This window comes from Apaloderma vittatum, unplaced genomic scaffold, assembly GCF_000703405.1.
Source record: "Apaloderma vittatum isolate BGI_N311 unplaced genomic scaffold, ASM70340v1 scaffold31572, whole genome shotgun sequence".
Lineage (NCBI taxonomy): Eukaryota > Metazoa > Chordata > Aves > Trogoniformes > Trogonidae > Apaloderma > Apaloderma vittatum.
The window spans coordinates 1-13,375 of record NW_009702461.1 but is presented as its reverse complement, the minus strand read 5'-3'; the positions used below and the strand labels follow the sequence as shown (position 1 = coordinate 13,375).

General features: G+C 40.6%; 1 protein-coding gene across 1 annotated transcript; it reads right to left on the bottom strand.

Moving 5' to 3' along the window:
- Positions 1-2,734: 2,734 nt before the first annotated feature.
- On the bottom strand, positions 2,735-3,679 carry LOC104268218 (probable G-protein coupled receptor 141). The gene has a single exon (XM_009864265.1). It carries the CDS (start codon positions 3,677-3,679, stop codon positions 2,735-2,737), a length of 945 nt encoding a protein of 314 aa, XP_009862567.1.
- Between the last annotated feature and the right edge of the window lie 9,696 nt (positions 3,680-13,375).

Genomic DNA, 13,375 nt, shown 5'->3' with positions numbered 1-13,375 from the left:
CATGGAATAGCAGTCATTGACAGGAAGAAGAGGACTTCGTGTTGGTGGCCTGAGGTTGTTCCAATTTCCATCAACAAAAATAGCTTCCTTCACTCCTTCCTCTCCTCCAGACATGCAGACTGATATATTAGTGAACTATCATTTCTCGTTTTGTAAGTTAATTTTGGAAAAATAGCTTAATATGTTAATTTGCTCACATAAATTCCTTAAAAGCAATGTAAGCTAAAAATGTAAGCTTGAGAAGAAGACATAACCCAGCATTTTTTCCCACTGAGCTCATAGTTATTTTCATGATTGAGACAATGGTGACAAGGGCTGTTGACTCTTCTATTGTGTCATGTAACATTTCAATCAATTCTCTTGCTGGTCTCTCTTGGGGACAGTCACATCATTTCCGTTGTTACCAACTGGATGTTGACTTGGCCATGCCAAGGTGTCAAACCAAATAATTTTACCTGACCAGCCCAGTCTGTCCGTGCTCTTTCATCCTGCTGGTGAAAACAGAGGTTAGCTTTGGAGTCTGAGTTGTCCATTGGCCAAGGGCTCTAGTGGCAAAAGACTGTCTGTATGGTCACATGGGTGGAGGCTTCAGAGGCTGTGGGTGAATTTCATCTGATGGAGATCCAAGTGCAGGCTCTGTCGCTGCCTTGGCTCTAATGGCAGTACTGGTGGGGTCCTCTGGAACTTCACAGGTGGTGCAACGGGGGTGGCCAGCACAGAGATCAAAACCTCCTTCAGTCATTAGGCAGTGGATGATATCCAATGAAAGAGAGGTTGAGGTGAGACTGCACCTGGGATCTGTTCCAGAGTACGATGCTCAGTTTATTCCCGAGTAATGGGCTGAATTCTTAGCAAACTGCACAAAGCCTTTTCCCATAGGCCAGTCCCACCAATTATTGTCTGCCATCTGCTCCATGAGCATCTCCTTAATAGCGCTGTTTGGATGCTCTGGTACTTATTGGCTTTGAGAGTGTCCTGGCTTTTCATGCACCAAACTGAGCTGAGGCCACAAATACTTTAGCTCTTGTATCAAAAGAACTTATATTTGAAAAAGTTTCCAAATCCCTAGTGATTTCCAACTTTTGGTTTTTTATATATATATACACACTCTGACCTGAAAATGGTTTCTCATGATCAGAACTCCCGAGAGGTATAAAGAAGCTTGAAGCAAGAAGGAAGAGAGGGAAGAAAGGCTACAGAAGAGATGTAACCATCTTGGTGGGACCAAAAGCAACAAGCATAGCAGTAAGATTGTATAGATCCAGCAAGATCAACCAATCATTGATTGTTGTTGGATGAGCGAGAGATGTTGAAGTAGAAAGGAATGGCAAGATTCAGAGGCATGAGAAGGACTTCAACAGCATCACAAGGAGAGACTGTCACTGGAAATTGATCAGCTGATAACATCTGATTTGTCAAATGATTAAAACCTTATCCCACTGACTCTAGGTGACAAAATGTGACCTCATGCAGATGGCAAAAAGAAGAAAGGTCTATTAGCCATTGCTGTCTAATATCAGTCAGAGATTTATACCCTGTTTTGGGGACAGATGTAAAGCAGCTGAGCTATGAAAGCCTGATTGTCTTTCACATAATGATTTTGCTGAGTTTTTCCTCTTTTCTAGGGGAATTCAATTCTGTCTTCAGAGACAGCAACTGACTGCCTCGCTGAGATATAATAAGCTTTTTAGCTGCACCAGGTTTATTAGCTTTTCCATCCCTCTAATCCAAGCAGTAACATTTTAATTTCTTCTACCAGTAGAGGGTACGAAATTTATAAAATTTATTTCAAGCTAAAGATACTGTGAGTAATCAGTTATAAACTTCAGAACTGCACAAAATCAACAAAAGATTTAAAAAAATCATTGTTAGCTTGGAAACTTAAAATATTTGACTTTTTAAGACAAGCTAACTTCTGTCTAAATCATCTAAATATAATGATAGTCACTGTTAAATATATGGTTTTTAAAATGAATAATTCTGTAAATAGAAAAATAGGGTTTTGTTTGAACTTACAATGTTAATTTCAGTAATAATGTCTAATTTTTGTTGTTAAGAGACATTTTCATAATGTGGGAAAGAGAACAAAATTGCTGCAACGATACCATTTCCAAGAGGTGATTTTGAGAAAATATGGTAAGAAATAACTATTTATTGTTGGTTTGTTTTCGAAAGGTTGGTTTAATTTTTCTTTTAGAAAGTTGTGCTTGTCTTCACAGTGAAGGAACAGACCTACTCAGAAGGAACAATAGCTTCCTTGGTATTTTATGAGGGCTTGTGGGGAATAAAGGTGTATGTGGAAAACTATATAGATCTCTAAGTTTAAAACATCTCTACCTTATTCCATAAAAAAAACCAACTTTTCCTTTTGTGTTTCTCCATACTTGGCAAATTCTCTTGAGTCTCCTCCTGGTGCCTTTGACTTCACAGACCTCGATGCAAAGACAGTAAGACAAGAGAGTCCAATGCGCTTTCCTCCACTCTCCTCCAGGTGCATCCACAACTCACCAGGCAGCACCATGAGGAAAACCCAGAGGTCATGTTCAAGTTTACCAGCTGAGACACTGGAGGCACTTGGCCTCATCATTTTGAGGAGGAGGCATGCAGAGCCCTGCGCGGGTGTGTCGCACCATTTCCAGGGCCCACCTTGAATCACTGAGGAGGGAATTTGCTGTGCCTGTCCAGCACTGTGCTCTGTCAGGTCCAGGTCTGTGCAGGCTGCAGGAGAGTGACACTAGCAGCAGGACAACCTGCTGCGAATCGTGCCCACCTGCTGCTTGATGAGGCGGCTTCCACTCAGCACAAACGACAGCAGGTCCAGACAGCTGAGGGCAGTCAGACTCAAAAAAACTTCATTGTAGCTTTCTAAGTGGCTTAACTCACCCACATGCTGTATGTAGTAGGCCCTAAAGAAGTGGTAGGGAAGGAAGCAAATTATGATGACACAAATGAAAATTAAGTTTTTCACCTGGGCCCAGAACTCTTGGTGTGACCAGAGGGAGGCAGAAAGTTTTCTTGCCACTTTTGCCAAGATGAAAATCTGCAGGCCCAAGAGGGCACAAGTAAGGCAAGTGACAGCTACAATTATGGTGTAGTTTAGGGCTTTCACACTCTCCTGCTCTAGTTCCTTGTGAAACTTAAAGCATGTCGTGTCATTGTATGAGCCTGAGCGTCCATACTCAAAGTACAAGACTGGCACCACAAAGACCATGACGAAAACCCACACAGCAGCGCTTGCTGCAATGGCATGCAACTTCCTGTAAAACTCCACCTTGTCCTTCCACTGAAAGAAGATGAGCCATCGGATCACCAGCGTGATCACATAGAACAGAAAGGTCAGGTACATGTGGATGTGCACCATCGCGCTCACCAGCTTGCAAAATGGCATCTGGAATACCCACTTCTTCTTGACGTAGTAGTGCAGGCGGAAGGGCACCGTGATGAGGAGGAGTACATGCACAACCACCAGGTTAATGATGGCTGTAGTGGTCACAGACAGAGTGTTCATCTTGACCAGCACAAAGGACATGGTGATGGACCCAATCCCACCTCCAGCGAAGGCAACAGAGTAGGCAGTAATCAGTATGGCACTCATGGTGTTAGTGTGAGTGAAGGCAGAGGAGGAGTCACTGCTGTTTCTGTTCTCTTCCATCATGTTCCTGAAATCTTCCTTGTACATATTCTAGAAAGAATACATAAAGACTAAGATAAAGTAGGAATCATAGAATAGTTCAGATTGGAAAAGATCTTAAGATCATCGATTCCAACTGTTAAATGAGAGGCACCACCTGAAAAGCCAGCAGAGCTTTCCACCTGGATCTTGCTTCAGGGATAATCCTGAAATCTCATGGCTTGCACAAGCTGGAACCATCAGTTTTACCCAAACAACCCCCAGCCTAGAGAAAAATGGCCAGGAAGGTTGGGCGGAGAAGCTGCTCTAGTCCTTAAGACGTTGTTAGCCCTACCCTTAAAAACAAGCATGAGTTAGCAATATGTGGGAAGGAGAAATCCTTAGAGAAGTGACATGATTGTGGTGGTTCTGAGCTCTCTGCATCAGCTTTCTTCTGAACATCTGCATGCTTTTGCAGTGAAGATTGGAGATATTGTTAGAATTCTGCTACTCATTCATCACTTTGTTTATTTGCAATACAAACCTGCCCTCCCCAGAGCTGAATAATAACCATATGTTGCTCTACCAAAGCTATAAATTTTGTTTGTTACCAAGAGATGAATTTTGCACACATTACAGTCAACTCCTGAGTAATGGATTAAACACCATGGATACTCAGGCTCCATGGAGATCCTGCTCGGATCCTGCCAGACTAAGTAGCGTGGGCAGCGCTGTCCTGGTGCTCAGGGCCATTGCACATCTAATATGTGGCAATCGGGTGTTGCAAAACTGGCTCTTAGAAAACGTTAGGAAAGGACATCCCATGTTAGTGCAACTACTCCTGCCTGACCTGAGCTGAGGCTAGATGAAAGCTAATAGTAAGTTTAATAAGCATGCTGTATAAGTTTTAATATATTACTGTTTCAAAGTGATATTAAATCTAAATCTTACAATTCTAAACGTAACTTCTGGTATGATTTTTAAGTACTTTGAGAACATGTGGGAGGGGAAGAGTTCAGGTAGGGTGTTATCCTGAAACATGTTTGCATCTATGGAAGTATCAAGAGGATGTCCACACAACAGTTACAGATGAGAAGCATAGGAAATGAAACAGTGCTGGACTCCGTACCATCCCAGTTATACTGCTACCTCAACTGTAATTTAAAACTGACTCTCATATGTCATCCGCTTCACCAGTGAATCCCACGAGAGGGGGTTTTCTCCTGAGTGAGCTTTTGCAATTTTCTTTTAATACTGTACTGTTGTTAACTTCGCAAAGTAGTTCCTTGAGCTCTTTGTACAAGTCACATTTCAGCTTTTTTTCATTTTTAGGTAGGACACGCTGACAGAAGTTGGGAGGGTTAAAAGTTCTTCAGCAGTTCTCTCTTTTGTGGAAAAGAAGAAATATCTGTACCAGTTTATTAAACTGTTTTTGCCTGCAGTGGGGAGTGAGTATCTGTGATGCATCTCAAATATTTTTTGAGGATTCTTAGCAATATTTCTAAGCATTTGACCCTAAATTAATCATAATCACTTTATACATTGAAAAGTTGGTTTTTCTCTAGCTATCCCAACACATCTACTACTCCAGATATTTTATTGTAATCAACATCAATAGAGCTGCTGTATCTCAAATTGACGTGTTGTTTGTTGGCACTTATTGACCTCTTTCTGCATTTTCGAGTTACTTGGACAACTAATTCCAGTGTGTTATGAGAAGTAAAATGGGTTATGATGAGAAAAGCTTTTTCTTGAGGGCACTGCCAATTCGCACACTGCAGCTCTTGCATCAGAAACTGTGCAACATCCTTTCAGCTCTGCTCTCATTCCTGAGACATTGTTTCAGCCTCACAACCCTCCAAGCCAGAAGGGATTAGCAATAGCTGCTCACGTTTCTCCAAGCTGCTAAGCTTCCATTTAGAAGGATGTCTCTAAAAAGCAGCACTGTCACAGTCTTAATTTAAAATGCATATTTAAATTTTTAAAAGTGCCATGGTCCTAAAAGCAATGCGCTGGAAACACAAGTTGGTGCAGGCAGCCCCAGCAGCAAGGCTTCGAGAGAAGGACCCCTCATCACTGTCCTTCAGGGCCCAGCAGCAAAACTGGGACTGAAGGCAGTGAGGAACAGAGCAGCAGAAGTCAGCAAACTGCTATTTTCCTCAGTTGGTTCTATTAAGGGGACAGTGAGAGACATATTTCTGTCTGCAAATAAACAACCGAGACACGGAAATGGCAGATTTCTGCAGAACTTCTCTGTCATTGCTAAACCCTTTCATTGGAAGATTGTGCAGGAAATCTCTCTGTTGTTAATTTTTATTAAAAGAAGAACTACTGGCAGCATTGATATGAGATTATCAGCTCCCCGATACTCAGACATCCCAATGAAATAGCATTTTGTGATGAATACAGAACGTAGCATGGCATAGGGTGTGTTTCACAGAGGAAACGAGGTTTCTGGTGAAATGAGTTTTCCTGTTGTACTGACATTCACATAGCTATAACTTACTGACCTGAAATACAATTAACAAACCCTTCAGCCAGAATATAACAGGAGGTACATGGAATGAGAATGAATGCTGGTCTTACAAGGGACTAATAAATTATATGACATAAGGCTATATACTGAACCTCACTAGAAACACAAGCTATAGAAGTCTCTAGGAGCCAGAAAATATCTCGCAGCAGAGGAGGAATAACAGAAAAAAAACACCGAGAGTAGTATCAAGCTGTCTAAAAAATGGTTTTCAGCCATGCTTAGCCTCTTACCAATGTCAGCTGGTGTAAGCTCTTGCCAGCTAGACCAGCATTGCTTCAGTACTGAACGCAGCTTGCTTAAAACTAGCTTTTTTAACTGTCTTATCATTACCTTGCATTTTACAGAGTGGCTTTACCCTGGTCACAGACTTACAGTTCTGTCTCATCCTTTCTTGCCTTCTCACCACAAAACCCCTGGCCTCAGACAATGCCTGAAGCTTCAAGAAGCTCCTCCAGGATGGTATTTTGCAGTTTGCCTCACCCAGGAGGCTTCCCTTCATGCACATTAATGTTGACATCTGTAAGAACAGAAGGAGCACAAGGAGGACTTACCTCCTTCTACATCCAAAGGCAAAGACTTTCTCCCCAAGGAGGTGCTCTTGTTTCCATGCTGCCTTCCTATCCTTTCTATCTACTGCCAGTTCAGTGATATTGCTCAAATTTTGATCTTCCTCTTTGTTAAGCCTCTCATCACTTGGCTAAACTTCTGCTGGACGTGTATGTTGAACAGACATTAAGTAATCATTCCATGTGAGTGCCACAGCATTTGCCAGTGCCAAGGGCTTGCAGACAGTTGCCAAAATAGCTGTGTTCTAGTTTGGCAAAGGAAGCAGAATGCCAAGAGGCCAGATGCTGGCTTCTTTCAGAGGTATGATCAACCAAATGTTTCTCGTGATTTTAAGATTCATCAGTTACCAGTGTAGATAAAATCACTGTGTTAATTTCCTGTGATTTTCTGTGCAAGATAGTCCATGGGACTTCCTCCAGGTCATGTAATTTATGAAAAATTATTCAGTCTCTGTCAAAGTTTTCCTAGTAAAAGAATACTCATTCCAAACTTGAGGAACATCTTCCTCTTACAGCTTACTGTAAACTATCCTACTGTTTACCAAAGGAAAAAAAAAAAAGTGAACCATATTTCTGGACAGAATTTATACCACCTCATCTTCCAGACATGGTATGTGCTTGGGATTTTGTCTTCAGATTTAAAAACCCTTTGCCAAATTTTGTCTTTCTTTATAGCTGTACCTGGAGATAAGTAGAGATAAAAGACAAAGATACTTTCTCTTCAGCCCAATCATATTTGTGGTGCCTCTCTGAACTGCCTCCATCAGTGCTCCTATTGTGCTCCTATTTTTTCCTTAAGATGAAGAACTTTGCATTTAGCAGTGGTAAAACACATGTTGCTGGTTTGAATCTGACTTAGTGGTCCAGATCCACCTGTAACCAGCTTGTTCCCTACATCACTTACCATTTTCCCAACCAAGTTTTGCAGTCACCATTATGTTACATCAACATTATATCAACTTATTAAAAAAACCTGAAGTAACTCATCTGTCAAAACCAATGACACTCTTACAGTCTCTGTCAAACAAGGAGCTCTATTCTAGGTATAATAAGTGTTTGCAAAATTTCTCCCCTCCCATATATGTCTGCTGAGGGGCTGGCAGGCTTCACATAGATTTTCATGTGTTACAACTGTTGAGTTCTGCAGGAGCAGCACTTGCAGCCTACATGCACCCATCTGAGAAGTTTCATTTGAATTTGGAGGGGAAAGGAGTTGAATTCAAATGAGAGATTCCTATTTTTGACAGATTTAATAAAATGGAAAAGCAGCTGTTTGTCAGAACTGACATTTCTGTATTGAACTGGTTGGAGGCAGTGCAAGATACATATTTTTTTTAACAAAAGTCTTTCAAATGTGTATTTGTTTCACAAACATCCTAATTTAGTCTCAGAGATGCTTTTGGCTGAGGGCACCATAATTGCTTTTCGATTTTCTCTAATTCCATGCCGTGTTATGGTAATACAGGCTATGCCACTAGAATAAAAGCAGAATTCTCTTCATTTCAAAATAACCACACAACCCTGAAGTTTGACGTATAAACCTTTGCTTAAAGGAAAACATCATAAATTAAACATATGAAATATCAAGTGTACATGTACATTCAGATATCAACTTTTTTCAAACAACTTCTAATGATTCCTTTAACTCATTCACTACCTCATTGACTCACATCTTGCTGGCTGTGCCATCATTATGTTGACACTTTTTAGTTTAGATCTAGTCTATTGAAGAACAAATGGAATGGAAAAACATATTGAGTTACTCCTTTTTTGATGGAGATTTTTGCTGTTTTTACACAAAAATGGAAAACTTTCCTAAAAAAAAATTATTTACCTTCCTAGATGTATCTTACCTATAAAGTAGAAATATAGCCTTCTGGTCTTTACAGAGATGCAACGATGTCAAACACAAACAAAAAGGTGGATGAAAACAAAATTACTTCCTGCTTTTAGGAGGAAGTGTAGGCCTATGAAAAATGATGAAGCAATGTTTTCCTGTACTAGGAAATCACAAATAACAGTGACAAAAACAGTTGTGCAGAAAAACTTTAAAATATGTTCAAAACAACTAGACAATTGGATATTTTTTTTGAAGTTGCAGTTTTAAAAGCATTACAACCAGAGGTTTTTGTTCATTGTGTGTATACTTACAGAGTAGAGCTTCTCTCCATCCTCCAATCATGTTTACTTGGCTCTTCATTTTCTGTAAACCCTTAGAACAAAAAGCAAAACACTTGATATTTTAAAGAGTTAGTGCCTTCCTTGCTTCTTTGAGCCTATCACAAAGCAACAACCTAGCGGCTCAGCTGTGTGAGGGCAGGGCCGCCCATAAGCACACAACCTCAGGAAGATTTTTAATGGCTTCACAAGACTCCCCTAATTTGCAACTGTTTCTTAGCCATAGCCTCCTCTTTCGGAGCAGTTACATTCTTTGACCACCTAAAATGACCAAGTCCACACACAGAAGTAAGCCTCGTAGATCAGAAATAAACTCATTTGGAGAGGTTATTTCCCCAGAGTGAAAGGGATCATCTGTTTTTTTTTTGGAGAAAACAGGGTAGGACCAGAACAAAATATGACCTATACTGTAAGTAAGCGTGGACTTGTGTGTGGTTAAATTATAGACATTGAGGTGTCAGGGAAGAAATGAAGCTTACCCTAAAGCCCAGCACTGTGTCTCAGCCCTGCGTTCTGCCAAGATTGTAGCTCAGTGTCTGGATCTTGGGATTTGGTGTCATTGCTACACCTGAAAAGTGCTAGCAAAATGAAACTAGGAGATTTTGTTTAAAAAAAAAAAAAAATTAGCTATGTCAGTATTGAAGACTCATCAATTGGCAATGTTTGCTATGTGGTGTGGCTATTAAAGGCATCTTACCGCAGGACTGAGTCTCTGTGAGGAGGCTGACAAAGTCAGTTTTGCTCTCCAGCAAGCTTAACTCATTTCTGCCAGAACACACAGTTATATTTGACTCTAATACTTTTGAAAGCAAAGGTACTAACATACAACATTTACATACAATCTTACATAAGGAAACTTTCACTGAATACGTCCTGTTGCTTCACATTTGGTTAAAAAACCACAAGGGATTTCCTGGTCTGTCATACTTCACAACTGAACTGCATGTGATGGGGATTGTCCTTCCGCATTCTGTAATTTTAACAGCGGTTAACGGCTAAAGAGCTGTTCAGATAATATTAAAAAGTGATCATAATAATAATGCTCAGCTCTAGTGCCTTTCTGCAGGTGGTCTCAAAGCTCTCTTAAAAGGCAAACATATAATTTCTCCTATGCTACAGCTAAAACGCCAAAACTCTGCGGCAAATCGAGATATAAAGTTAAAATATCCTTAAACCAAGTTCTGTACCCTCTCAGGTTAGTCACATTCTCTTGGCTTCTTGTAGGTAGCCTCTGAATGCAGGCTGGGGATTTAAGTTGTGTAATATTGTAGATATGTATAACTACTTAATACATATGTTAATATGTAAAATATTGTTGATATATATTGTTGATGCATATAATAACTACATAACATAGGTTACATAATAACGTTGAAAAATAATAACATGGTTTTCTCAAGCAGTTGGCACAAATGGGGCTTTCCAGGTTGACATCTTCCCATATGTTTGCGTTGTGAAACTCTTCAGTCCTTGCACTGACCCAGGATTAAAACAAATATTGAAAAATCAGCGTCTGGTCTGAGACAGACATCCTCATTATCTTTGTTCGTCACTAAGCTGTAGTTAGTTTCAAGCTCTAGATAGATATACGAAGCTTAATACACATGATCGCAATTCATTTTCCCTTCTGAATTGATGCAATTTTGCCCGAGATTTAGCAAGAGCATGTATAACTTCCAGAGTATGTTTCTCTCACCGCAGTTCAAAGAGTAGATTCCAGGCTGGTACGTTTAGATTTTCGCCAGTAACGTACTGCATTGGTGATAGAATGGGATTATTTTAGAACATCACACACCAGTTGAATTTAAACATGCATGCTAGAAATAAACATATTGTTTAGGTTTTGAGTAATTGCTGATGGTCTTGGCAATACTCCAAAATCCAGAAGAAGTATGATAATGGGTTTGCACAGTACCATTGTATTACCTTGATTAGACCTTCACCTCATTTGAATTTCCATTATAGCAACAGTTTCAGGGGCTGAGGCTGCTTAATAATAGTTGAGAGTCTGGCCCAGATTTCAAGGATTACTTGTCCTGACATCTAAGTAACATCAAGCCTCCTTTACTCTGGATTGCGTGAAAAGTCCTTGAGAAGAAGAGAACCGTGTCCTTTATGCTCAGGCATAAAACATGCTGCTGGTGATTTTTCAGCTGTTCTGCACTTAGAGATGAATGCAGAATAACCATGGCTGCCCAGGTGTTTTATTTTTCTACATTTATTGCACCAAATAATTCAGAATTGGACTACAGAGGGTGGTAGAAGGTATGGTGGTTGGGTCTTCTGATATATTACTTCTCTCCTTCACTCATTTAGGTGGCAGAAAGAAAAAAATATGATCACTGTGGATAATCTGATTCTTTTAGTTAGTTGAGGGTAAAGCTGGAGTGACACTCCACAAAACACTGAGCTGATGTTGATAGCAGATGGTCATGTCCCAGACAAGTCTCTCAATCTCCGATTGCTAAGGGTGAGTTTTAAAATACTCCCAAAGTGCAATGGACTGTTACCTGAATAAATCAGCTTTGCTGCACAGTTGATCAGATTTCTGCCAGCCAGAAGACTCTGTTAGAAGTAGCAAAGTATTACTTAATGGTATCATTTTCTTTTACACTGGAAGAGCTAGACGCTCCTCCACATTACGTTCGTGAAAGAATCAGGGCTTCAGTTCTGGAAAAGTGACTTCAATGATAGTTTCTAGCTTTCTTCGTTCCTTGTATATATTCAGATTCATCACATAAACTTCATTCATATTAATAAATACAAGCCTATTTATACCGACCAAGGCATTGTCCCATAGCTGTGTATTAGTCTTGCAGTAAGGCACGAGTACAATTCTCCTCTCTAATATATAATTTTAGCACTGTCTGGTTTTAGCTTCACCACTGACACCTCTCACTGAGTCTGGTGGGACAGCAGATCAAGGCCCTGCTTTTTAATTTTCCAATGATTTGTGCCTGAATATAAAGCAGCCAGTCACACCTGTGGCATGAAGACACTTTCCTCTGAAGCTGCCTTCCAAAATCCTGCAGTAGAGATATCAGGAGACTGATCAGATTAAGCAAGGCTCAGTTTCTTGACAACTGACCCAAAATAATCCATCTTTTCCTAAACTGGAGGAGATTCCATATTGCCAGGTATGTTTGATGATGAAAGAGATGGTTTTAGTAGGTGTTACCTGTGGGCTGACAAATGCCGAGCGTTGGTCACCTGTTCCTCAGGTCTTTTCTTACGATGTGTCAGAGCTGTGTCCTCAAGCAAGGGCGGTGTCTGCTTCCTCCATAAAAGGATGAGATATGGCCTTTAAAGGTCCCTTCCAACCCAACACATTCTGTGATTCTATGATTCAATGATTTGATGATGATTCTATGATGATTCTATGATGATTCTATGATGATTCTATGATGATTCTATGATTCTATGAAGATACAGGTAGAACATCGTCCACTACATCTTGTGCTCCTTACACAAAGTACAGATGTGCCCAGAGTCCCTCTCAGTGTCAGCAATGGGTCTGGTCCTAGTATATAAGACTGGTTGGATCAGTTATTAAGCTGTAATTGTGTCACACTAATTTCAGTTTATCATGAAGTAAAAATTGAGCTGCTGACACAAATAGCTGAAAGGCAGTATGGGGTTAGAGTAAATTTTAGCTGCTATTAACAATATTATATGCTATTAACAATATTATATTTTGGCTCACGTTTCTCATATGCCTTACAGTTTCATAGTACCTGAATAGCAGTCTATTAATTATCTAGAAAAGGAAAAATTTTTGGTATCAATAACAGCCAAAACCACTTTTGTAGATAAATGGTTTCTTAAAATGTCTCTATCTGGTTCTGAAGCAGTTGTGATTTGTGGCTGTCATCCAGGCAGTGCAAGGCATTCTATGAGTGAGAAATACTGCCTGTGACACATCTGAAAGAACATTTTGGAAAAATATAGGGAAGAAAATGTGACTTGCAATTCCTCATTTCACACATCTTTGCAGACCAGAAAGATAAATTTAAGCTCCTCTGAACAGTGGAAATACATCTGGTGGCCTCCTCCCAGTTCCCTTTTCTAACTTCGGGGGAAAAAATACCCACTTTGCAGGTTACTATCACAGAATCACAGAATCACAGAATTGTTGAGGCTGGAAAAAACCTCTGAGATCATCAAGTCCAGCCTATGACCCAACACCATCACATCGGCTGGACCACAGCACTAAGTGCCACATTCAGCCTCTCCTTAAACACTCCAGGGACCATGACTCCACCACTTCCCTGGGCAGTGCATCCCAGTGCCTGAGCACTCTGTCGTGGAGCGCGTGCTGCCCGACATCCACCCTCAGCCTCCCCTGACGCAGTTTCAGACTGTGCCCTCTCGACCTGTCACTGGTTGCCCAGGAAAAGAGGCCGACCCCACCTGACTCCAATCTCCCTTCGGGCAGTTGTAGAGAGTGATAAGGTTCCCCTCTGAGTCTCCTCTCCTCCAGGCTAA

What these genes read in the sequence shown, in the direction of transcription:
- LOC104268218 (XM_009864265.1), bottom strand. Translation starts at nt 3,679, where the DNA reads ATGTACAAGGAAGATTTCAGGAACATGATGGAAGAGAACAGAAACAGC.